This window comes from Mauremys mutica, chromosome 5, assembly GCF_020497125.1.
Source record: "Mauremys mutica isolate MM-2020 ecotype Southern chromosome 5, ASM2049712v1, whole genome shotgun sequence".
NCBI classification, from domain to species: domain Eukaryota; kingdom Metazoa; phylum Chordata; order Testudines; family Geoemydidae; genus Mauremys; species Mauremys mutica.
This window is the reverse complement of record NC_059076.1, coordinates 117,272,157-117,295,856: the sequence shown is the minus strand read 5'-3', so window position 1 is coordinate 117,295,856 and position 23,700 is coordinate 117,272,157. Positions and strand designations below refer to the sequence as shown.

The window sequence follows — 23,700 nt, the reverse complement described above, 5'->3', positions numbered from 1 at the left end:
AGGTGTGGGCATGCAGACTCAGCAAGGCAGAATCCAAGTGTGGAGGGAGTTAGTGTGAGGGGATCCAGGTGTGGGTTGAGTGTTATGTGGGGCAATCTGGATGCAGGCGGCTCAGTGGGGGATCCGGGTGCGGTAACTTGTTGGGAAGGGGGGGTTCTGGTTGCAATGGTAATAGGACTCTGCAGGGGGGTCCAGGTGAAGATGGTTGGGGCTCAGCAGGATGGGGATCCAGGTGGCTCATCATAGTGGTCCAGGTTCAGGGCAAATGGGGCTCATGGGGGGGCGGGGCTTGGCAGGAGGGTTGGGGTATGAGGGGGTTTGGATACACAGAGGTTGGGCGGATGGGGAAGCAACTCCCTGTACAGGGATCCCTCCCCCTGTGGCTGAGGTGCAATGGGTGCAGGAAGCAGGTGGAGGGGGGAATTGGAGGATTTGCAGAGCTTCCTGCAGCTGGGGGAAGAATCTGGGGGTGGGTCTGACCTGGCCCCAAATGCCGTGCAAGGGAAAAGGAAGTCCCATCCTCTGCAGCCCAACTGAGACTAGCAGCTGAACCCACCACAGTATAGGAGCCACCAGCTGGGTCTTCCCCAATCCCGACCCCTGCCCCGGCACCCGAAACATACTGCTGGAGAGGGTCACATGACTGCTCCTGTCTTTCCTTTGCTTCCCCCTCAAAAAAAGTCATTTTTCTGTGGGGAAGCAAAGAAATCTGCAGTGGACATAAATTCTGCACATGTGCAGCGGCACAGAATTTCCCCAGGAGCATAAGAGCTTCTTTTTACACACACTATGACAATTTTCATACATCTGTCATAAATCCAAAGTAGGAGCTAAGTCCAGATGCTTCGCTCCATGTTTTAGATTTATATCTTTGTTCCTTCCTATGGCCTATAAATTTGGAGGAAACACATGATATCCATCTTGCCTAATAACTAAGAACATCTTTCAAACAGCTGCAGGTGAAGATTACCTGATTTTAAGGGCACAGGAGTTAAAAATAATGTTCTCGATCTCTGGAGCAGCAGCAAAAAGAATCAAGAACATTATGAAAATTATGAGATAGTTGATAAGTGAGGTGGTGAGTATGCAGAAAGAAAGACAGAGAAAGCCTTATTCTATAAAAAAAATTAAAATTATGCAAATAAACAACTTTCCCAAGGATAAGGAAAAAGTAGCAGAGACAGTTCTGCATATTCTTTGTTTTTTCTAGAATGTGTGTGCTTTACCTTGAAAACGAATCCTTCTGGACAGGTATGATCATACTTGTAAACCTTGTAGACTACTAGAAATACAACACATGTTAGGAATGCAAGGGCAAAAAGGACCAGAACAGTTACCTGCAAAGAGAAACAATACAACATTCTTGTTAGTGATGCATTACTTATTACATTATCATTCATTAATGTACTTAACACCTGTCTGGTATCAGTGTGCTTTGCAATAAAAGAAAAATCAAACAGATCAAACAGGTAATTAACCACTAAGAGGTGAACAGAGTAGCAAGAGTGCCTCTGTTCCTCCCACTCAGAGAAGCCAGAAGATAGTTCTGGTCATTTGTTCACTGCCTAGAGGCCTGTTGTGACAGTTGGGCCTATAATTTTGTCTGCTTGGGAATTAACCATGAAAAGTAGGTCAAGTAATTACTAGATAGAAAAACTGAATTAGTTCAAAAAAGGGGACGATTAATATAACTCCAGGAATATGTTGAGATCATGCTTGGTAAACAAGAAAGTGTCTGGAAATTAATAGGCCAAAATCCTTGTTTTGTCCACCATTTATGAGGGGATGGGCTATTCCACCGACCACTCCCTTTTTGGGTCCTTAAAGAAAGTCTTTGAGAGGAAAGAGGAAGAACAGAAGGAGGCTACTGGAGTAAGCTTCACCATCATGGTTGCCACCCCCACCATTTCCTGGGACCCCAGGCCTTTGTCATACTGATCCTGAAAGATGTCTTGACCATATCAGGCCAGAGGGAGGGACCCAGATGATATCACCACCTCTACTGGTCCAGCTGAATCCCGACCACCACCTGGGATTAAACAGCAGCAGCCACAAGTCCTCCTCTTCCTGCCCATCTCAACTAGCTTCTCTTTTCCCCAACAGGACAGTTAGTCTCTTAGATGGTATCAAAGATGGTAGTATCAAACAAGGGGGTGGGGGTTTCCTTCTAAAAAAAAAAATCGAGCTGAAGGGAAAGGGAACAAGGGATATTGTTAATATGAAAACCTCACTACTGTACATTTCAAGTGTTTTAACTGTTTTTCCTTTAATAAAAGGTTAAAAGAATGTTTAATGTGGGTTTTCCATGGTTCTAAGTGAGCTGATGTCTCTGTATAACAAGCCCCAGGCTTTGTTTAACACTGTTTAATGCTGGATACTGACTGGGTTAACACCTTTGCACCACTTATTAATACAAAAGGCCCTGGTATTGAAAGGTTCTGTTGTCACCTGTCCTGTTCCGTATGTGCTTGATCCTGCTGGGACAGAACGAGGTGGTTTGGAGCAGCAGTGCCAGCAGTATGGGTATAACATAAGCTCTAAGTCTAGCTTGCATTGGTTAAGTGTATTTCCTTTCCCAATGCATTCCCAAAACAGGGGTTTGGCTGTCAGCAACTTAACATCAATCTAGATATGACAGAAGAGCCACTGGTGGGTGCAAGATGACACTTTCTCCATACCCTCTGGATGGTTATCTGCTCCCTCTAGTTAGGGGATGTGAGACTTTTTTGTTAATGACCTTTGCAGTCTGGGGATCCTTTTGGGATTCTCAGTACTCTAGAATTCATAGGTTGCACCAGCAACTTATCACATTCAGGTTGCACTGTAGAAGTGTCTTGCCACCTCCAAATGGAAATACAGCAACGTGTTCAAAATAAGGCTACCTTTGAAGACTAGAAACTCCAAATACAACTGCCCAGCTACCTAGCCATGCATGTGGTAGAGCATGTGACAATCTGTGCTCAACAGACTGCACTGGTTACCAGTCTGTTACTGAGTAAAATTCATGGTGTTGACTTTGACCTAAAAAAGCCCCATCACAGAGGGTCTTTTTCCATTGACATCAGTGGGCATAGACTCCCATTGACTTGAAAGGGTGCTGGAGCAGAACATTAGACAGTCTTTCCCTAAGCATTATCCTGATGGTTGTGATGTAAGCTCCCATGTTCAAACTACCCATTCCCAGAATGGAACTGTGGGTGGGACTTTGGCTCTGGAATTAGAGTTCCACTTGTCCTTAGAAAGCCAAGTTGGTTGAGCTAAAGGGCATGTTACAGAGCTTCTCTCATCTGGCCTTTGCCTGAGGGAGGTGTAGCCTGAGTGAGTTTTATTTGTTGTTTGGGGAGTTGTCTTTGAAATGACCTTGTTATTTTTTAGCTGAAATTCTAAACGGATGCACAAGTGCCTAGATGCTGCAAGAGGTTGTTCGGTTTTTTTGGACAAATCAGAAAAAATAGCACGTTTCAGCAAGAGAAACAACAGTAAACAGAGCCAAACAAAATTAGGTGACTAAGTCATCAAAAGAGAAAAAGGATTTCAATGGAATTTGGATTTTAAAAATACTAAGTGAGCCAGCTGTACAGCTCTTTAAAGGAGAAGACTTTCACTGCACTAGGCTTACATTAGCAACAGACAATATTCTAAGATTTTAGAAAGCAAGAAAGGATTTTGGAATTCTGCATTTAGAGACAAAAAGAAACCTGTGGTCTCTTTACAGTAAGTGCTAACCAAGGCTGGGAACCCCATCCTACAAACCTTACTCATGGCAGTGGGACCACCTGTGACATTTACAGATCTCCGTATCAGATTTTGGGGCCTTGTCTACCCTAGAAAAGTTACCTTCGCTACAGGTGGTGAATTATCAATGCTGACACTCCTAGTTTGCAGTGCTGTTGTAGCCATGTTGGTCCCAGGATATTAGAGAGGCAAGGTGGATGAGGTAATATCTCCCATTGGGCCAACAGAAATGGATAGAGTTCTCTGAAAAATAACTGCTCAATGCACAGGGGCAGTCAAAAAAGCTAACAATGTTAAGAACCATTAGGAAAGGGATAGATAATAAGACAGCCAATATCATAATGCCACTATATAAATCCATAACCTTGAATACTGTGCGCAGTTCTGATCACCCCATCTCAAAAAAGATTTATTACAATTGGAAAAGTGAAGGGCAACAAAAACTATTACGTGTATGGAACAGCTTCTGTATGAGGCGAGATTAAAAGACTGGGATTTTTCAGCTTGGAAGAGATGACTAAGAGGGGATATGATAGAGGTCTATAAAATGACTGGTGAGGAGAAAGTGAGTCAGAGTGTTATTTACTGCTTCACATAACACAAGAATCAGGGGTCACCCAATGAAATTAATAGGCAGCAGGGTTAAAACTTAAGGCTATACTTCACAAAATGCACAAATTGACCTGTGGAAAATGTTGCCAGGGGATGTTGTGAAGGCCAAAACTATAGTTCTTTTTTTCAAACTCAGTTAAATAAGTTCATGGAGGATAGGTCCATCAATGGCTATTAGCCAAGATGGTTAGAGATGCAACCTCATGGTCTGAGCGTCCCTAACCTATGACTGCCAGAAGCTGAGAGTGGATGACAGGCGATGGATCACTCCATGAGTGCCTGTTCTGTTCATTCCCTCTGGCATTGGCAGCTGTTGGAAGACAGGATACTGGGCTAGATTAGGGTGACCAGACAGCAAATGTGAAAAATCAGGACGGGGTGGGGGATAATAGGAGCCTATATAAGGGAAAAGACCCAAAAATCGGGACCCTATAAAATCGGGACATCTGGTCACCCTAGGCTAGATGGACCATTGGTCTGACCCATTATGGCTGTTCTTATGTCCAATCCTGCAATTTTATTGGGAGTTGTGGGTGCTTGGCACTTTGCTGAATCAGGCTCTGGGGGGCTGATTTTCCAGAGGTGTTGACTACTGACATCTCTCACTGACCTCATCTGGAGCTGTGAGTGCTCAGTGCTTCTGCAGATCAGGTCCTAAATGACTTGCCCATTGTCACACAGTCCACAACTGGAAATAGATCCCAGGTCTCCCAATTCTCAGTCCCCAGGTCTTACCATTCTCCCACACTTTATTATAGAATATATTACCTAACCTAATTAATAATGGTATTCAAATATGAATTCTTATTCCTGTGATGTGTGCAATTTACAACCATGCTACATTTCCAAACCCCCTAATCAGAAATCTCTTGGCTCTTTCCAACCCAAGCAGGTGTCTTCTCTTCCTCCCATCCAGCCCCCTCTCCAAGATACAAGATACTCCTTGCATGTGCCTCTATGGATATATAGAAGGAGAGGGAAAGAATAAGGTCCCTAGATTACAATCTGACCTCTCCTCAGTTCCACCCAATTCACTCATCCTCTCCTCTAGCCTGACCAATGCCTCATCTACCTTCCAACAGCCAAATTTCCCCCGATCACACAATAACCCTCCTTTTCACACCCCAGAGCAACCCTCCAGACTGATCCAATCACCTGGCCAGAAATCCACTCCTCCCGTACAACTAATCCTCCCCATGCAAATCCCCATCCTTACAGCAAGTCTCACCCACCAACCCCCAGAACCCACATTTGATCCCCATGGCCACCCCATCAAGAACAACCAATTGCCCACTGCAATCTGGGGGGTGGGAGGATGGAGGCAAAGGACAGGAGCAAGCTGCTCCACATCCATGACTCCCAACTGAAACAGTCTCTCTGCTGCTTCCCCCCACAGTAACTTTTCATCCTCTCCCTCACCTAGGGGAAGGTTCTTTTCTTCCTCCCAGAGTGGTCCTGGCAGCATTTCACCCTCATCCTTTGTTCTAATGGGAGGAGAAGGTAGAAATTCTGGTGCAGACACAGCTGTTCTCTTCCCAAAAGGGACTTTGCATCTCTTCTGCTCATGGCAGGCAGTTGGCACAGTGCCTGAGGTACCGACACAGTGGGAGTGGAGAGTTTGTGTGCTAGTGAGCGTGCATGCCTGAGTACTCTCCTGAGAAGCGTTTGGGTCTCCACCATTTCACAGGAATGATTACCCATTAAAATGATTTTTATAAGTACAAAAACAGTTCATGGAAATATTTCCATTACATTGTTCTTTAAAAGAAAAAAAAAACTAGAGACAAAAACCTAAATATTGCGCCTCACTTGAGCTAGTCCTTTTCAGCTGGTTTTAGAGAAAGCTGTGGTGTAATTGCTCAAACAGAAGAGGTGATAATATATTAAGCATGTGACAGATTTCTGAATAGATTTTAAGTGAAAGTCTAGCCAGAAGCTGGGGGCGGGGTATAAACCCTGCACTGGTGATAAAGGGGTTAAAGAACTGCTGTGGACAAGGCTGGCCCACCTCTCCAGCCCGGTCAGTCATGTCAGGGGTGGAATCAAGGTTTAGAAAGCATAAAGTTCCAGTCAACTGCTGGACAGCTCTGGAAGAGAGCAGACAGCAGCTCTACAGCCTCCGAGAAACTGCCCTCAAGAAGGTCAAACTGATCCTACAAGGAGACAGCAGAATCTGGCTTACCATCCGGGCAGGATAGGTTCAGCAAGCCCCAAGGCTGCTGCTATGCTCAACACCTCCCGAGGTTAGGGAATAGGGAACTATATTGAAAGGACATGGGGAGTGGGAGCTAGGAGCCCCATCCCCTTCAAAACACAGACTATTCAGTTCTGAGACTCTTGTTTATGCAGATGGGGGTCCCCTACAGGTTTTGCAGCACCCAAGCAGCAGGAGGCACCTGTCAGTAATCTGAGAATTGTGGCAGAAGCCTATTACAATAATCTAGACAAGAGGTGAGTAACAAATGAGCCAAGGTTTCTGCTGTGGGCACAGTTAAATATTTTGGAGATACTGAACAAACAAAACTCTTGGGTTCTGACAATTAAACTAACATAGGAAGAGGCAAATGATACAGACAAAAATCAAAAAGTCTGAAAGGCAATGCAATAGGTTTAGTGCTACGAGATCTTCTAATCAATCCATTCCTCTACACTACAGCTGCAAAACACATTGTTGAAGCTGTGTTCACCTCTCTCCTTGACTACTGCAACCTCCTCCTCTCTCACTTTCCTGACATTTACCTTGCTCCCTTTCAACCAACCCAAAATGCTACTGCAAAGTTATCCACTGCTCCAACACTGTCTGCCCCTCTTCAAATCCCTTACTGGTTCCCCTCCCCTTCTGAATTAAATGTAACCACCTAAGCGAAAAGTCAACTTGTTTCAATGCCATGTGCAATTTAGCTCCCATCTCTGTTCTCTTCTCCTTTCTCTTGTCCAGTTACTTGGTTTACTGCTCCTTTTGTGTCCTCACCTCCACACTGTCTTTCAACTAGCCCCTTTCTGCCTGAAGCCTTTCATGAACCCAGTCTTTCATGCTTCCACCCTCCCCGCCATCAATTTTTTTCCTCAAAGCACACATCTGTCGGGAGGCATATAATCCTTCTCCTAAAGCATTCATGTTAGTAAACATGGAACTAACATGGCCTGCTCTAGGTCTCCCTGCTCAGCCACTTGCTTTTAGTCCCATGCCATCCCCCAGTGTGTCTCTCCATATTAAGCAATTTAGGTTGTAGATTCTTTGGAACAGGAACCTTGTTTCTGATTTGTCTGTAATGTACCTAGCACACTCGATGCTACACAAAAAGAGTGAAAACCTGTATTTACCTTTCATCCAAGTGACTCACAACCTATACAAATGCTCCACTTACCACTGAAATGCAGGCACGTCTGGGAGGAAATACAGCAACAATGCAAAACAGAGAATTCTATTGTTATCCAGGAGCATTTTAGGCAGGCAGAATGTAATTACACAAGACTAAGTCTGGCTAGAACACTGCAGGTAAACACTGTTGTAAAACATACCATGGGCTCCTAACCAAATGGCCACAATGTACCTTCCACATCACAGTGACCCCTACCATTACGTTAGAGCTTTGGTTCGGGGCTTAACTTAGTGAACTGGAAGAGAACCACTAGTGAAATCAGCTCTTCCACTTTATGTGACACCTATGCTTTCCATAATGATCTCCGAGACCCAGGAAATCTCTTTGTGCCAACTGGCAGAAGGAATGAGGGACATGGGGTTATTGTAAAAAAACACCTTTGAGTCAAGTATATGCATATTAATACACCAAAGGGTGTCCTGCAAAGTCTCTCCCAAGAGCCAGTAGCCCGCTGCTCATCGTAATCATCGTGAAATGTACATATGGATAATATTTAAGAAGTTATGTATCTATACTGGAAATTATATTCTTAAAGCTTTGAAGTTAAAGGCAGGTCACCTGGAGGTGACATGCCTCAAACATGTTCTGTTCCGGCAAGGTGTAGTAGACGCTTATCTCTCTGGGCTTCTCTACACTTGATACACTATAGTGGCATAGCTGCATCACTGCAGCTGCACCATTGTAGCGCTTCAGCATAGACAACTTACGCTGACAGGAGGGGTTCTTCCATCGCCGTAGCTAACCCACCTCCCCGAGAGGCAGTAGCTAGGTCAATAGAAAAGAAATCTTCCATTGACCTAGCACTGTCAACACCAGGGGTATGGTCTGCTTAAATACACTGCTCAGGGATGTGGATTTTTCATACCCGTGAGCAATGTAGCTGAGTCCTTTTTAGGGACCTACCTTTTTAGTGTAGATCAGGCCTAAATCTAGTCATTGTGTATTATCTCTCTCACAGTGTAAGATTATCTGCATATTGAGCCATCAACTAAATCAAATTTGTGAAATTGGCGAAAGATTGCAAAATATACAGGAAGGAACACAGCACCATGTCTGGTTTATGACTAAAGGTCAAAGGACTGTTTTGATATATCTGGGGTTGCAAAGAGAGACATAATAGAATATCCTTTACCAAAACGACAAGCTGGCAGCATGGTATATGCTTTTGCTAGTTCAAAAGATTAATAGGCTCCTTCTTTCAGAAGGATATTTCTAACATGCTGTGTCAGATCTGGCCATGTGGTCAGCACCACATTGCACTAGACTTTCCCTCTACAATTCCCTGTAAAAAGAACTGCCTTTATGGGCATCCTTGTTCCAAGGCCCAGCCTCTTAAGGTTAAGGAGGATGGGAGATGCCTCAGAATTACTGGCTGGGCTGCAATGCCTGATGGGAGAAGCAGCAAGATATTAAGTTTGCCATTCTCAAAGGAGAGAGACAAGGGAGGAGGCAGGACTTGGCTGGGGGAGATGCTCCAGGGAAGTGAGAGTTCTGATAAAAGGCCAGCAACAGAAGAGCTCTGGGGAAGATGACAACTGGCAGGGGAAATTAGCCAGTGAGCCAGGAATGGAGCCTATGAGGGGATTGGCTAAAGAATTTAGGAAGAGGCAGATAGATATAATATAGGAGGTGATCCTTGAAAGCAGAGAAAGAGGACAGTTTTAGAGTGTACAGTCCATGGCAGTGGTCTCCAACCTTTTTACGCCCAAGATCACTTTTTGAATTTAAGGGCAACCCAGGATCTACCCTGCCCCTTCCCCAACGCCCTGCCCCACTCACTCTATCCCCTCCTTTCCCCCACCTTACTCAATTTCACCAGGCTGGGTTGAGGTTCAGGAGGGGGTGTGGGCTCTGGGCTAAGGGGGTCACAGTGTGGGAGGGGGCTCTGGGCTGGGGGAGAAAGTGTTGGGGTGCAGGAGGGGGTACAGGGTGCTGGCTCTGGGAGGGGATCAGGGCTGGGACAGAGTGTAATTGCCCCTGCCCATTTGTGTGATTTTACAATGGCAATCCTATGGGGGGGGGGGGGAACAAAACAAACAAAAAAAACCCTCCCCCCCCTTGTTGCTCTGGGAAAGACTTTCACAAATAATATAAGGACATGACCAAGGCACCAGTCCTGTAAATATTTACATGCATGTAACTTTAATCACAAATAGTTCCACTGAAACCAAAAGAACTATTCATGTGAATTAAGTGTTTGCAGGTTACAGGCCTTAATGACTAGACACAAAGGCACTTAAGCACATGCTTATCTTTAAACAAGTGCTTTGCTGAATAGGGATGGGATTACTCATGTACTTACATGCTTTGTTGAATTGGGGCCAATGTGCCATCAAATCCACAAAGTAACCACAAAAAAATAAAAATATATATATATTTTTTCTTGTCTCTTTTTCAGTTACAGAAACTTTAGGCGTTACGAATATGAACAGCTGGCAAAAAGTTTTTAGATAAAAAGTTGTTTGCAGTGTTGTATCCTGGGACCAACACAGCTACAAGAGATACAAGGTGGGTGAGGTAATAGCTTTTCTTGGACCAACTTCTGCTGGTGGAAAAGACAAGCTTCCCAGAACTCTTCTTCATTAGCATTCTGAAGAGGAGCTCTATGAAGCTTGAAACCTTGTCTCTTCCACCAACAGAAACTGGTCCAAGAAAAGATATTACCTCACCCACCTTCTCTCTCTTCAGACAGAAATGTTATTCTTAAATTGATTCTATCCCTTTAAGTAGATCAATAATGAAACCTTTAAGTATGTTTTATACACATGCATTTCTTCCATCTATTAAAATAGCTTATTGAAACAGTAGGAAAAGATATTGAAATCCTACAGTTTAGTAATGAAAACTGTTTTTTCTTAGGAGGATGCCTCTTTTGCTTTTCCATAACCACTTGTAAACATTTAAACAACTGTTTGTTACTTGATAGCACATGACTTACACCATATGGTTGGGTTTTAAATAGGCTTTGGGCTTTGGCTGTGTAGTTTGACGTGTGTATAGATGTCAAGGATAATGTCCAAACAATTCATTTGCCTTTGTAAGTACCACATGGATTATAAAATGTACTACAATTTTTAAAAAAAGGCTTGAAATGTATTGGGGAAAACAAACATTTAGTGTTTAAATTATTTGGAAAATAAGTGTTTCTCTACCAAGGTTTCTTTCACAAAAGGTAAAAGCATCATCTTTCAATTGTGCTCTAGTGTATCACATTATTTCTGAAACTGTTGTGTGCAGCTGACAATGTGTGCATCACTATATCAGTGTTCAATGGGAGGAGTATCGAACATCTAGTGTGAAATCCTGGCTCCACTGAAGTCAATGAGTCAATTCTGACCTGCAATAGCATCTTCCTCTCCCCCCAATTCCCACCATAGGTCTCTTCTGAGCAGAGACTGCCAGTCATGCTGAACTATATGTAGTGATTCTGTGTTGTGGACAGCTTGTTGGAGACTAGATAAAAACCTCTACATGTAATTCAATTGAAGCTGGCTTTCCAAAGGTGACAGAATAATTCCCCCTATTTCCCTACAGTAGTTCCACAGACATCTATTCACACTCTAAACTAGCCATTTAAATTCACGTCCATACCAGAGTGGTTACTTGCGGAAAATTAGAATAAGATTCTCATATATAGACAATGTTCATATTCTGTCCATTTTGGACACTTGAACCAAATTCTGATTTCAGTTGCACTGAAGTAACTGAGATCCGAATCTGACTGTATGCATCTAATTGAGCTTTAGGGAAAAATTACACTTTAAATCTACTCTAAAACAATTTCAGCTCTATCATAACTATGATAGTGTAGTCGGAATGCAGAGAATATATTTTATAACTTCTTATTTACCCAACTGCTGAAACAAATGAGCTACCTGACATATGCACATGCTGGCTGCTTAGTTTGTCATAATGTAGAACTTCTTAAGAAGCACAGCTTTAGATGATCTGCACTACTGAATCGCCAAAATACAATCTGCTTTGTCCTTATTTAAGGACTACATCTTGGAATACACATGTGAATTATTAGTAAATATGTTTGTTTATATTTTTAGTGCAACATTATGTTTTTAGTCTGCAGAAAGCATATCCATAGCTGATGTACAATATTAAAGTCATTAAAACAGCTTCTGAAGCTTTTTCCATGCACACCAGCCAAAGTCAATATACCACCAGTTAAATAATGCATTTTATAATTATAGCAAATATTTAACTTTCAAACAAACATCCTTTTGCTCTCTCAGAATCAACAGCAGCAGTTAACACGATGGTTCACAATTAATAAGGACCCAGGAGAAAACCCCACAACAATCTCTTCTATTCATCTGCATATTTATGAAATTTCATCCATTATTCATGAACTGTTTACTACTGGGAGTGGTGAATATAACAATCGTCTCTGCTGGAGAAGCAGTCAGTGCTTTCTAAAATGTTACAAAGCAGCATAACTTACGGTAATCCTAACGCTGCTATAAGGAAATTGAGGGACATTTTTAGGGCTTGATTGTTCTGTATGAAACTACTATTTTCTATTAACTAAACTTCAATTTTCCTAATTGGTCACCTCTCACACCCTCCCTTCAGAAACCTAGACATACAGCCATAGTGTGATTCATCATGCAATCCCCCAGAGATACAAAAATCTTACAGAAACCTCTCTCTGATGCAGCAGTTACCTAGCAGCACTACCTAGCAACCCTGCAGTTTGAGATTAATCCCAGAGAGGTAATTGTAAAGTCATATCTAAAAGACATTTTGTTTCAAGTATGCCATTCAAAGGTACATAAAAATGCAACATAAAAATGCTCTCGCTTCTAACTACTCAGCCCTACAAATTAGAAATGACTACACAACAGTATGACAAGCAATTTACTTGTTGCTTAGAGAGATCTTCTTTGCTCAGCTCTCTCTCAACACAGGCACAAAGACTCTGTTGGCTATATGCATACAGCTTGCTTTGATTTCAGTGAAAGCTATCTGTATGTTTCTGAGGGCAGCTTTTGGCCCAAAGAACTTTCAGAATCATTGTTCATGCATGGTTGCGGTGTTCTATTCTGCATGCTAAAGAGTATGTTCTTCTCTTGATGTGCCCACAAAACTCCCATTAACACCAATGGGAGTTACACATGTGCACTGGGAAAAGAATATGGTTCTTTATTTCAGCCCAGCATTTTATCTCCAAACTAAACCTTAAACCTTCCAGCTATGTTTTAGTCTGTGCACTAAACTGCCATCACATACTAAATATTCTAAAATGTTTTCTGAGTGAACTTAATGCCTGTGCAAGGTGCCAGACAGACAGCACAGGAAACTGAAGTTTGAGAGAAGCTTGCTCTGCTGCTGACATGTCATCACTTCGCCTTGCTAATATGGCTTGAGGAACCCTATCCTAGGAGGTGGAGGGGTGGAATGATTCAAGTCTTTTCATCCATTAAATCCTTTGTCTCTGTCAGACTACCTACAAAGGGAGTTACTGTGATGTGGACACATTTTCACCAAGGAATGGACTTACACCACCCACTTTCACTGAACAGGCATCAGATGGTAACAGTTTTCATACATCACCATACTAGGGGATAAATTTGAACCAGTAAGCTGGTGGCAAACAGTTCTGTTACTAATTCTCTGAGCCATCAAATCACTCAGTGCATTCAAAACCCATCAACCATCCCAAGGAAAAACATTGGGAAAAAGCCTTCTCCCTTAAAAGAATATGTTTGATAGGGTTAAAAATAAAAAAGGCAAAAAAGAAAGTGCATGCCTGTATAGTACTTCTCCTCTAAAGCTAATGGGAGTGAAGTATTAAGTCACATAATGGGAGTTACATGTCCATAAGATACTCACCACTTAATCATGCTGAACTTCCATTGACTGAAACGTCAATGGGATTTTTGTCAAAGGAAGGAGTGAAGTACCTGGATGTAAGGACTGCAAGAGTTGGTCCTAATTACTAATGCCGAGATACTGTAATTGCACTCAATTTTTTTTTTATTTTATTTATTTACAATTTTCTGCCATATCTTTGTTCTTTAAATCCAGTTTTCTTTTACTATAGTTGGTAATTGATTGAGTGTAGTTCTGTAATAGCAATTGAGTTATTAACAGCACAGATAGCCATGCTTACCTTAAATCTTTCCGAAACCCCTTCAGTGATGCTGATTGTGAATTCAGCTATTTTGGGGGTACGAAATTTTCCTTTCTTGCGATCAGGTTCATATTCTGTTTTCGTTTTGACCACAACCTGATCAAAAACATCAACAAAAAAAGTGATTACTAGTTAGATCAGCACACCCTAAGGCTTATTTCCCTAAAACAACTAGCTTTGCACTGACATGGGAGTATTCTTGGTCATAGCTTTACATATGAAATAATGTAAATTTCCCAATTAAAAGGATACCATTGTCACATTCTGGGATTCAATCTGGACCGGTGAGGAGTTGTCACTACCTGCCCTGTAACCTTGGGTGCCTCACAATGCTTTCCTGTTGTAATTTCCAACCTGGCCTGCTCATTACTGGCCTACCAGCAGGCAGATCACACCCCAATTATCTGTGTGCTAGACCGCCCTGGTTCAGCAGCTCTGACCCCAGCAACCTGTCAATAACCTCACTCTGGCTTCCACCAGTCTTGGCTACCATGTGCAGGGTGATCCCAGCACACTCCCAGTCCCAAGTTTTCCCAAAACCGTGTGCCTTGCAATGTCCAGCCTTCTTCTGGACAGTTCAGAGAAATATTGTTTGTTTATTCCTCTAAAGACACAAAACAACATCACAACTTATTAAGCTAACCAGGGTAAATACACACTTCCCTTTAAACACAGCACTGAGTGAAAATGAAATTTTTTTTAAACAAAATAACATAGGTTAAGGGAGTTCAAGTATAAGGAGAGAAGATAGAAGCATATTTAGTTTTGTTTTACTTGTGTAACTCTTTCTAAAAGCCTAAAACTTAATCTAGCAAGATACAGGCTTTATTCAAGATAGTTTCTCTCACTAGAAGGAGTGCTGGAACAATTTTTATAGTGGGGATGCTGAGAGCATTGAACCAAACTGTAAACCCTGTGTATAATTGAAGCCACTTCAAGCCAGGGGTTGCTGCAGTACCCCCTCACCCGTATTTCCTGCACCTATGCTAACCAATCATTCTTCTTCAATTCCCTCAGTCAGGACCTTCCACAAAACGAGGCACTGGCTTCCCTTGTCTTATTAGATTAAAGATCTTTGCCTAAGCAAGTTTCCCACCTATATTCAGTTCCAAACCCCTCCCGCACCTTGGTTTGAAGGCCCATCTTTCTCAGCTTGCAAGAACTCTGGCCTCTTGTGTCCGTCTAGTGGTGGATGCCAAAGATGGCTTCCATCTTTACTTCTGTCTTTCAAACTCCAAGGAACTTGTTTCAAGAGGCAGAATGACCTCATACTGTTCTTCCCTTCCTGTGGGTTTCTATTGTTTGATTCCACTATGCTTAATTTACATAGGGACAGGTTGACAGCTGTGACAATCCCTCCTATCTGGGCATACATTCATAAAAGACTTTACATGATGCATTAATATTGCATTCAGTTAGTTGATTCAATTGCTTATCACTTGAGGTATAACTCCCCTGTCTTTATAGGCTAGTAAACCTATACCCATATAAGTAATACCCAGACCAAGCTTCTCTCTTCTGCTGGGTGTAGATACCATCCTGTCTTCGCCTCCACTTGTTAAATGTGTTTTCCTCCACCTCTTGTTAGCTTGATGGGCCTGTTTACTGCTTATATATAAATTCATGGAAAAACTCCTTTGTTCAGGATACACCTGTTTAACTACTCCCCAACACACCTGGTTTACATACACTTAGTTATAATTGCAGCATAGATTCATAATTAATACCCATTGCATGCTTACATCGTGCAAGAATATTAATGATAAGCAAGTTATTAGTTTTCAAATGATACCTCATAAGGCATATTTTGCACAAAGATTATTACAATAGTGTGTAGGGTGTAAATGCAGGGGTGCTTTGGATCACAACCACGTAATTTTTTTATTCATTTTATCTACTTTCACTGGCATCAAACACACCATTGATGCTAACTGAGTAATTCTTCCTATTGCATATAATTCCCTCATGGAAGACATGAAAATTAAAATATCCTTCCTATCAAGTTTACCCTTTTTCAACTAGCAAATACTGATGAATTTCCCTTCCATGTGTTTTTGAGGAAGCTGAAGGTAGCATATAATAGAAAGACTATTCCACAAATGGTTGGTTTTGTTTAAATGCTATATTTTATTTATGCATAGGGGTGTATGTGCATGTAAGCACATCAGAAGTGCAATTGGTTAGTTCAATCCACTATTGGTTAAGATCAAATATGATGTGATGCTGATTTCCCCCCCCCCCCCACCCTTTCCTTTAGTATATTTTAAGAACAGGTATAACTGTCACAGTTCAGGGCAACTGCACCTGTATTTCCCCTCACTGGTCCAGCAAGGGCACCTACTCTCCAGCTTTCAGCTTCCCAGCTGTTGTCCTTCTGGGTGACAATCCACATCTCTCCCCCTTCTGACCAGGGTATTTCCAGGCTGCACAGTTCCCTGCCTTCACTGTGTATTTCCCAGCACAGACAGGTTGCCCAAGGACACCTACTTGCTTTCCCAGAGACTGTTACCAGGCATAATTGCTACCATTATAAGGTACCACACAACACCTATGTTATTTTTAAGGTAAAAAAGCACTACAGAGAAGATATACCAAAAACAATAAAAGCACCTATACACATATTAATAAGCTTACTAGAGATCACCCTAACATGGAGTCTGTCAGGAGCAGTCCTTCCATCCCTCACCCAAGGGGATTCCTTCTGGTTACAAGCTCATCACAGGTTCAGCTCAGAACAAGCACCCAGTCTTATGGGGCCTCATTAGGCCCAGTCCTTCCAATCCTTCCCAAAGGACTGGGGCCCTCTCTGGACTAGCGCCCTGTCCATTTACTGCAGGGGTAGGCAACCTATGGCATGTGTGCCAAAGGCAGCATGCAAGCTGATTTTCAGTGGCACTCACACTGCCCGGGTCCTGGCCACCTGTCCAGGGGGCTTTGCATTTTAATTTAATTTTAAATTAAACTTCTTAAACATTTTATAAACCTTATTTACTTAACATACAAAAATAGTTTAGTTATATATTATAGATGTATAGAAAGAGACCTTCTAAAAAACATTAAAATATATTACTGGCATGCAAAACCTTATATTAGAGTGAATAAATGAAGACTCGGCCCACCACTCCTGAAAGGTTGCCAACCCCTGGTTTACTGCATCAGGAAGAAGGCCAAGAGCCAGTTTAAAACCAGGCTGTTTATCCCAAAACTCTTCCTTTGTTTGTTGGTCCCTGGAAAAATCCAGTTTGAGCTAGTATACACGCACTTTTCTGAGGAGGAGGCTGGGGAATCGGGTTTCAAAGGGCTGATAACAGAGGCAGTACATGAGCCTCCCCCTCCTTACTAGAGAAGATACAACACAACACATACACAATTGCCTTTTTAGTACAATGTACCCCAAAGGTATTAACTCAAAATCAATACGATTTAGCTTAATTCCATAAGGTTTGCTCAGGATATTGTCAGTCTGTCACAATGGTCATCTCTATCAGCTTCAAGGGAATTCAACTAGTGAGGTCTGAAGCCAGAGATTGACTGGATCAGATAGTCAATTAAGAGGTCAGTTAAAAAAACCACTAGCAGATGATAACATAGCAATAGCAGTATTCTTTCACACTAGCATTCTGGGACTGTAAGTAGTATAGGTCCATCCACCTACCTATCTACATACTTTGTTCTGCATGTATGCTGTGATATTGTTCAAGCATCAGGCTAACTTGAAAAAAAAAATACCTATGGTAGTTAGCTGCACGCAGGCCTTCTCCGTAAAGAGACTTCTCCTGAAATCCCTTAAGGCCCTAGAAGCCCCATCAAACAATTCCGTGTCATCATCGTATCCTTAAAATATTCATACCTCAGTCATATCCCTATTAATCTCATGTATTCTAGTGAATACAAATCTAGATTCCTTTATTCCTTGACAAAGGAATAGTTCATCATCTTCTCTGCCCCATTTTCAATCTTCTACAACTTTCCAATATCCTCTCTACAGCATCGCGTTCAAAACTGGGCACAATCCTCCCTTGGTACAAAGCCTTAAGGATCTGGTCCATATGTTATCATCTTCCAAAGAATATAACATTGTATCCTTTTTGGTGTTAGGGCCCAATACTGTCATTAGATGAAACCCATTGATGCCAATGGAAATTATACACCTCTGAAAGCAGAACTGTGACACTTAAGCCAGACACTGAACTGAAAGCTTTGGGGTTTGCCTACTTTCACAGCTGAAACAGTGTCTTGAACATGTGATGGTTTGGGCCCAATGCCACAAAACGTACACAGTATCTTTAGAAATATTGCATAGATGTGCTTTGTTCTGGAAACTAGTTTCCAAACATCCCATCTTCATTTTGATTATAACTGTGTTCAATAGCATCATGGGAGTTAACTGGTCTTGGGTTTTTGGAATTTTCCTCCCGCCACCCCCCAAACATATTGCATAATCTCAGGCATTCAAAAATAAAAATCACATCCAACTGACAGTGAACATAGTTTTATCTGCCTGGTTATATAATGTTTTCTTTTGTTTAATATAACCAAAAATATACTTAAATCAATTCAGCCTTTAATTTAGAAACTGTCAAAACCATCAAATTCTTAGCATTAGTCACTACTCTTCATGAAGTTTTTATGCTTCACTGCCACACCAGAGCTTTGTAACTGCATAATAAGCTTGGATATGTGAAATATGTACTTACATTTATAACACAAGACTATACTGCTACTTCAGAATTTGATTTCTGTCAATCCTTTCTACTACTGGCATCTTTAATATGAGCTCTATTGAAAATAAAACATTTAAGTCTGAATCAGTGGCCTACAAGCTAAGAAGCATTTTACCTGGCTGGGGCCAACTGGGCACAAAAAGGGACCCATTGAGGCTTATAAAATACTCTTCTACTTGTGTGTAAATGATTGCACAAAGGAAGGGAAACACACACACGCACAGTTGGGCAGAGGGGAAAAGAAGAAACACTAACCAAATGTTTGAGTCCTCTGTTCAGGTCCATAACTTGCCCTTGGTTGAAGCTCACACGACTCCTGTTGTCTGCAGTGGGAGTTCTACCCAGTGCAACTTGACCATGTACTAATCAAAGAGCAACTTCCAGTAGCGACAACCTTAGCACAGCTCTTACTGGATTAACCACAGTGGCTCCATTTTGGTTAAGCTGCTGCCTGTGGACCACAGGGGTTCCTGGTTCAAGGCTCTGCTTAGCAGCTGAATAATATAACTTGCACACTCAGCAAGTCTGGATGCAGGACCAACTAGCAGACAGTCAGCCACAACAACAGTTTTAAAGCCTTAGGGTCCAATTCTGCCTTCAGTACAGCAATTACACACATGTAACTGAGGGCAGAAATGGACTCTAGGGCTTTGAAGATGCTGTTATGGGCTAATCCTATCTAAAGTGCCTGCCAAGTGGTGACCACACACTATACAGAAATGTCAATGAGAGTTACACCTACGTAACGGAGGGTATAAATGGACCCTTATTGTCTACCAGACATAAACATATTTAGACAATTTTATAGATATTCTCTCTCTCTAGGGTAAGAGCACATGAAATTTTCAAGATATGCAACCTATACCTACCATATATCTAAGAAGAGAACTAAGCCCTCAAAGATTATGAAGCAAAAACTCACCATGAAATTTGTTACGATATATATATATATATAGAGAGAGAGAGAGAGAGAGAGAGACAGCGACCATTTGCAAGTTCAAGTTTGTGGCTGCTTATATTATTTTTCAGAAGGTATCAACACCAGAGACCAGTACGCTTTTAAGTTATACAAATGGAAGAATGTTTGGGGAAAAAAATGTTTTCTTGTATCTGTTCCATTATGTCCCATAATTGATAAGTATTATCAGATTATTTGTGCGGGGAATGAAAATCGTCTTGAGGTTTCTATATTTGCCCTTCTGCATCAAAGTTTGAATAATCAGGCTTTGCATGAGGGACCACTAAGCTGCAGTCAGGGAGGTGAAATACAAGCCTCTCCCCGAAGTGGACAGGATATGGGGTGGCAGTACAACCTCTCTTTGATCCACACTCCAGCCTATGGGCTGGAACAGCAGATACTAATACACACACACACACACCCTATTCGGGAGTTTTGGACCACAGAATCTGTTAATTATTAATCTAGTAGCCCAACCACTATCCCATCCACAACTTCCCCTTTCTGGTTGGCTTATCTGGGGCCAGCACAGAGCCCCTTCTGAGACATACAAGTGATGTGGAAGTTCCCTGTGTGGCTGTTTTGCCTGAGCCCACCCTGTGGAGTTCTAAAGCGATGCTTGCACACCGTGGGATGTCTTACAGCCAGTGGGGTTATATTTCACCCACAATGAATTTTCACAGCTGCCTTACAGATTCTGAAGACAAGGGCATACAAGAAAAAGAGTGACAACATATCATGAACAAGCTTGCAAATACTATATTGTATCCCCAAAGCAAAAAAGAAATCTAGATGTACTTATCACTGATTTTTTCAGTACCATCTAACCCTATAATACGTATTAATGATAACTAATGTCATTTGAAGGGGAAAAAAATCACTTTTACTGAAATATTTACGATTATCATTGGCCTAATTATTTATTTGTTTCTCGAGAAGAAATAGCCACTCCTTAAAATGCCCTCTAATAAATGAGATTTCTAAATGGCCTATTACACAAGTGATTCTCCTGTTGTTTGAGAGAGATTGGATGTGATTCTCTGTGGTGGAAACTGTAGCCTACTGTACCTTATCAGGAGGCGGGAACTGTAGCTGATTGACATCCAGGGGTGTGATCAAGGGGATAGTGTCAAATCCATCCTCCAAGAGGGGCTGCTTTGTGCTCTTCTCACTGAAATTATTCCCTAGTTTCACCATCCTTCCTGGATTTAGAAAAGTCCTATAAGCACACACACTAAAATGAAAACCACAACATAGTGATAGGTCTCAAACTCATATTGCGCCAAAAACACGCCCCAAACACACAAATCCTAAAACCTGTTTTTGTTTTGTTTTTTCCAGGCAAAATTTCTTCTGCTGAGCTCAAGTGACCTAATTCCACTTTTTTACATCGCTATTACTTTCTGAATGGTCATTTCAAAGGCGTAGGCTGTAATTGTGTCACAGTTTGGGAGGGAGTGTTTCTTTTTGTTTTAAACAGAAGACTAATTAAATCAGTGTATTTCTTCCCAGTCCAAGGGTGAATGGCATCCTCTCCAGAGCGCTTTCTGGAAGCCTTGAATAATATCAAGTGGAAATGCAACATCTTTCTATGTAATTTATCCATCCATCCCCGCAGTCCCCTCCAGCCCCACAACCCCTTGCACTGCATCTCTCCATCTACATCGACACAGCTTCCCCCTCCGTCCATCAATCCATTTCCACAGTCCCCATCTCTGCATCTCTCTCTGCCCAGCGACACCGCCCCCCTCTCCGCATCCATCCCTTCTCGCCTTTCCCGGAACGTGCCCATCTCCAGGAGAGGTGGGTGAGGGAGCGGAGCACCACGAGATGCTGGGCATGAAGCTCTCCTCCCCTCTCCCAAAGAGGGGCAGCAGAAATAATCGCTACCTAAGGGGAAGAAGAGGCTTGGACTTACCCCAGCTACTCCTCTGCCTTTTCCCTTTGTGTGGGGCCGGTGGGTGGGTGCACGATAGGGGATGCTCCGAGCCCCTCTGCTTCAGCTCTCGGAAATGGCGGAGCTGCTCGGACGCCTCTCCGGAGCGGCTTGGGGCGGGAGGCTGGGTGCAGGGAAAGGATCGATCGGGGGTGGGTTGCCTTGGGGTTAATGGGCTCGTGCGCGTTGCTAGCAGCAGCAGCGCCTCCGCCGTGACGCATCCGCCGCGTGGCTTAGGGCAGATCCGAGCAGCAGCACAAAGGGGCCCCGGGGGGCGGGGGAAGCGCACCGCTAGCTCCCCCTGCGCCGGCTACTGGTGCAGCTGCAGGGGGGTTGCAAGGCTGCCCTGCAGCAACGCTACAAAGGGGTGTGGGGGGCGCAGTTCCCCTTGCAAGGGCCTGGGGCGGCGGTGGTGCGAAGGGGCTGGGTGCATTGCTCCCACCATCTGTGGCACGGAGCAGTGGAAGCGCATCGCTTTTCCCTCCTCCCAGAGGTCAGGAGCGGGGCGCCAGGCGGTACAAGCAGGCTGGGCTGTGAGGGGACAATGACCTCGCCGGGCCCCTGTGAGGCAGCGGGGGTTGGGGGGCGTCTCTCTCCCCAGGCTCCCGGTGGAGCAGCAGGTCCCTCCCTGCTCCTCTGGCAGCAGGCGCGGTGCAAAGGGGCTGGGTGGGGCCGGGGGCTTTGTTCCTGAGGCGCGAGCGCTGGTCGCTCTCTCCCCGGGGCAGCGGCGCCCAGCTGGGGCCGAGAAGGGGGAGTGCGGCGCTCCCTGGGCCTGCGCCCTTCTGGGGAGGGAGGGTCGCGTTGCCGCCCCATCTCTCCATGCTGCTGACTCAGCCCCTTAGTAGGGAGTTAGTTGCCCGCCTCCCTCTCCCCGGGGCTCGCACCTGTGAGCCGCTGCCTCCATACACACCCCTAGGCTGGAGCCAGGCGCCCACGCTCCTCGCCTTAGACGGGGGTTGGTGAAAGGGGGTCAAAAACGCTGCAATCTGTAATGAAGAAGGAAAATCAGCGCCAAATAAGCCGCCCGGTGCGCCCTGCTCGCTGGTGCAGCCAATCTATCATCTTAATTGCACTGTTTTCCTGGGCCCTGGTAATTGGGAGGACGCGATCCGTTATTCAGCTTTTCTGGCGCTGCTTGCTTTGCTGCTGATGGACGATGCATAAGTATTTCAGCACCTGCACAACCTCCTCAGTGTCAGAACCAAGTCACAAAGCAAGAGGAGGCCCCAGGGAGGGGAGACAGCCCAAGGCAACGGGCCACTTTGTAACGCTCAAGCTGTCTGATAAGTATGGGTAGGAGATTTTAGGATTTTTGTGCTTCCTCATTTGGACAGTTAACTTTGCTGTTAAGTATTTCCCCCCAGCTGACAGACAGACCTGTCGTTCAGATTAGTAAAACAAAGGAAGGTCAAAATAAACAGAAAACTAACTCTTGTATTGAAGTCCATGGCACTCCAAGGCAGACACAGATCACAAAGCCTGAGCAAGAGGCCATTTTAGGTGGGGAAATGTGTTTCAGGTGCACTCTCCTAATGTCTTCTGTAACCCCAGGCAACCAGTGTGCACTGCTTGTAATCTTGCAGGTGCATCACCTTGTGGTAAGCAAATGTAGGCATCCTGAGGAATACTGATCTACATATTATGAAGTCACTGAGGGGATGGAGAGGATAAAACAAGGTTGCTTAGCCAAGATCCACTGACAAAAATCAAAGTACACCCTCTAAACAAGACACTGCTCACAATTGATCTTTATAATATGATCATGCCTCTCCTTTCTTGTGTGCTTGGTTTATGCTGTAGGTTTACGCTCATTTCATATGGTGAAGATTTCCTTTCTCACCATAAGGGCTAGAGACTAGTTATGTGCCTAAGTCCCATTGATCTCAATAGTTTTCAGGATCTGGACTTGAGTTTATCTATATCTGGGAGTTGGCCATCAGTACCCAGAAATGGGGCTAATAATATCTCCCTGTATCACAGGGGTATTGTGAGGATAAATACAAGATGCTTTGAGATCTACTGATGAAAAGTGAAAACAACAGGAGATCTTGTGGCACCTTAGAGACTAACAAATGTATTTGGGCATAAGCTTTTGTGGGCTAGAACCCACTTCATCAGTTACATGGAGTGGAAAATACGGTAGCAGGTACATGAAAAGATGGGAGTTGCCTTACCAAGTGGGGAGTCAGTCTAAAAAGATAATTCAA

The 23,700-nt window shown here is 43.4% G+C and overlaps 1 protein-coding gene across 3 annotated transcripts in view; it reads right to left on the bottom strand.

The window, feature by feature from the left end:
• Positions 1-22,942, bottom strand: part of NSG1 (neuronal vesicle trafficking associated 1) — a 31,965-nt gene extending 9,023 nt beyond the window's left edge. The window contains exons 1-6 of one of the 3 annotated variants that reach the window (XM_045017277.1): positions 22,924-22,942; positions 22,378-22,479; positions 21,476-21,617; positions 20,626-20,759; positions 13,855-13,971; positions 1,227-1,337 (exon numbers count right to left, since the gene is read on the bottom strand). In XM_045017277.1, coding sequence (XP_044873212.1) covers positions 1,227-1,337; positions 13,855-13,971; positions 20,626-20,759; positions 21,476-21,617; positions 22,378-22,479; positions 22,924-22,941 — 624 coding nt within the window. In that variant the 5' untranslated portion in view covers position 22,942. Of the gene's footprint in view, positions 1-1,226; positions 1,338-13,854; positions 13,972-20,625; positions 20,777-21,475; positions 22,188-22,377; positions 22,623-22,923 lie in introns of those variants that run through there. The other 2 variants (XM_045017279.1, XM_045017278.1) reach the window with 2 other exon arrangements.
• Between the last annotated feature and the right edge of the window lie 758 nt (positions 22,943-23,700).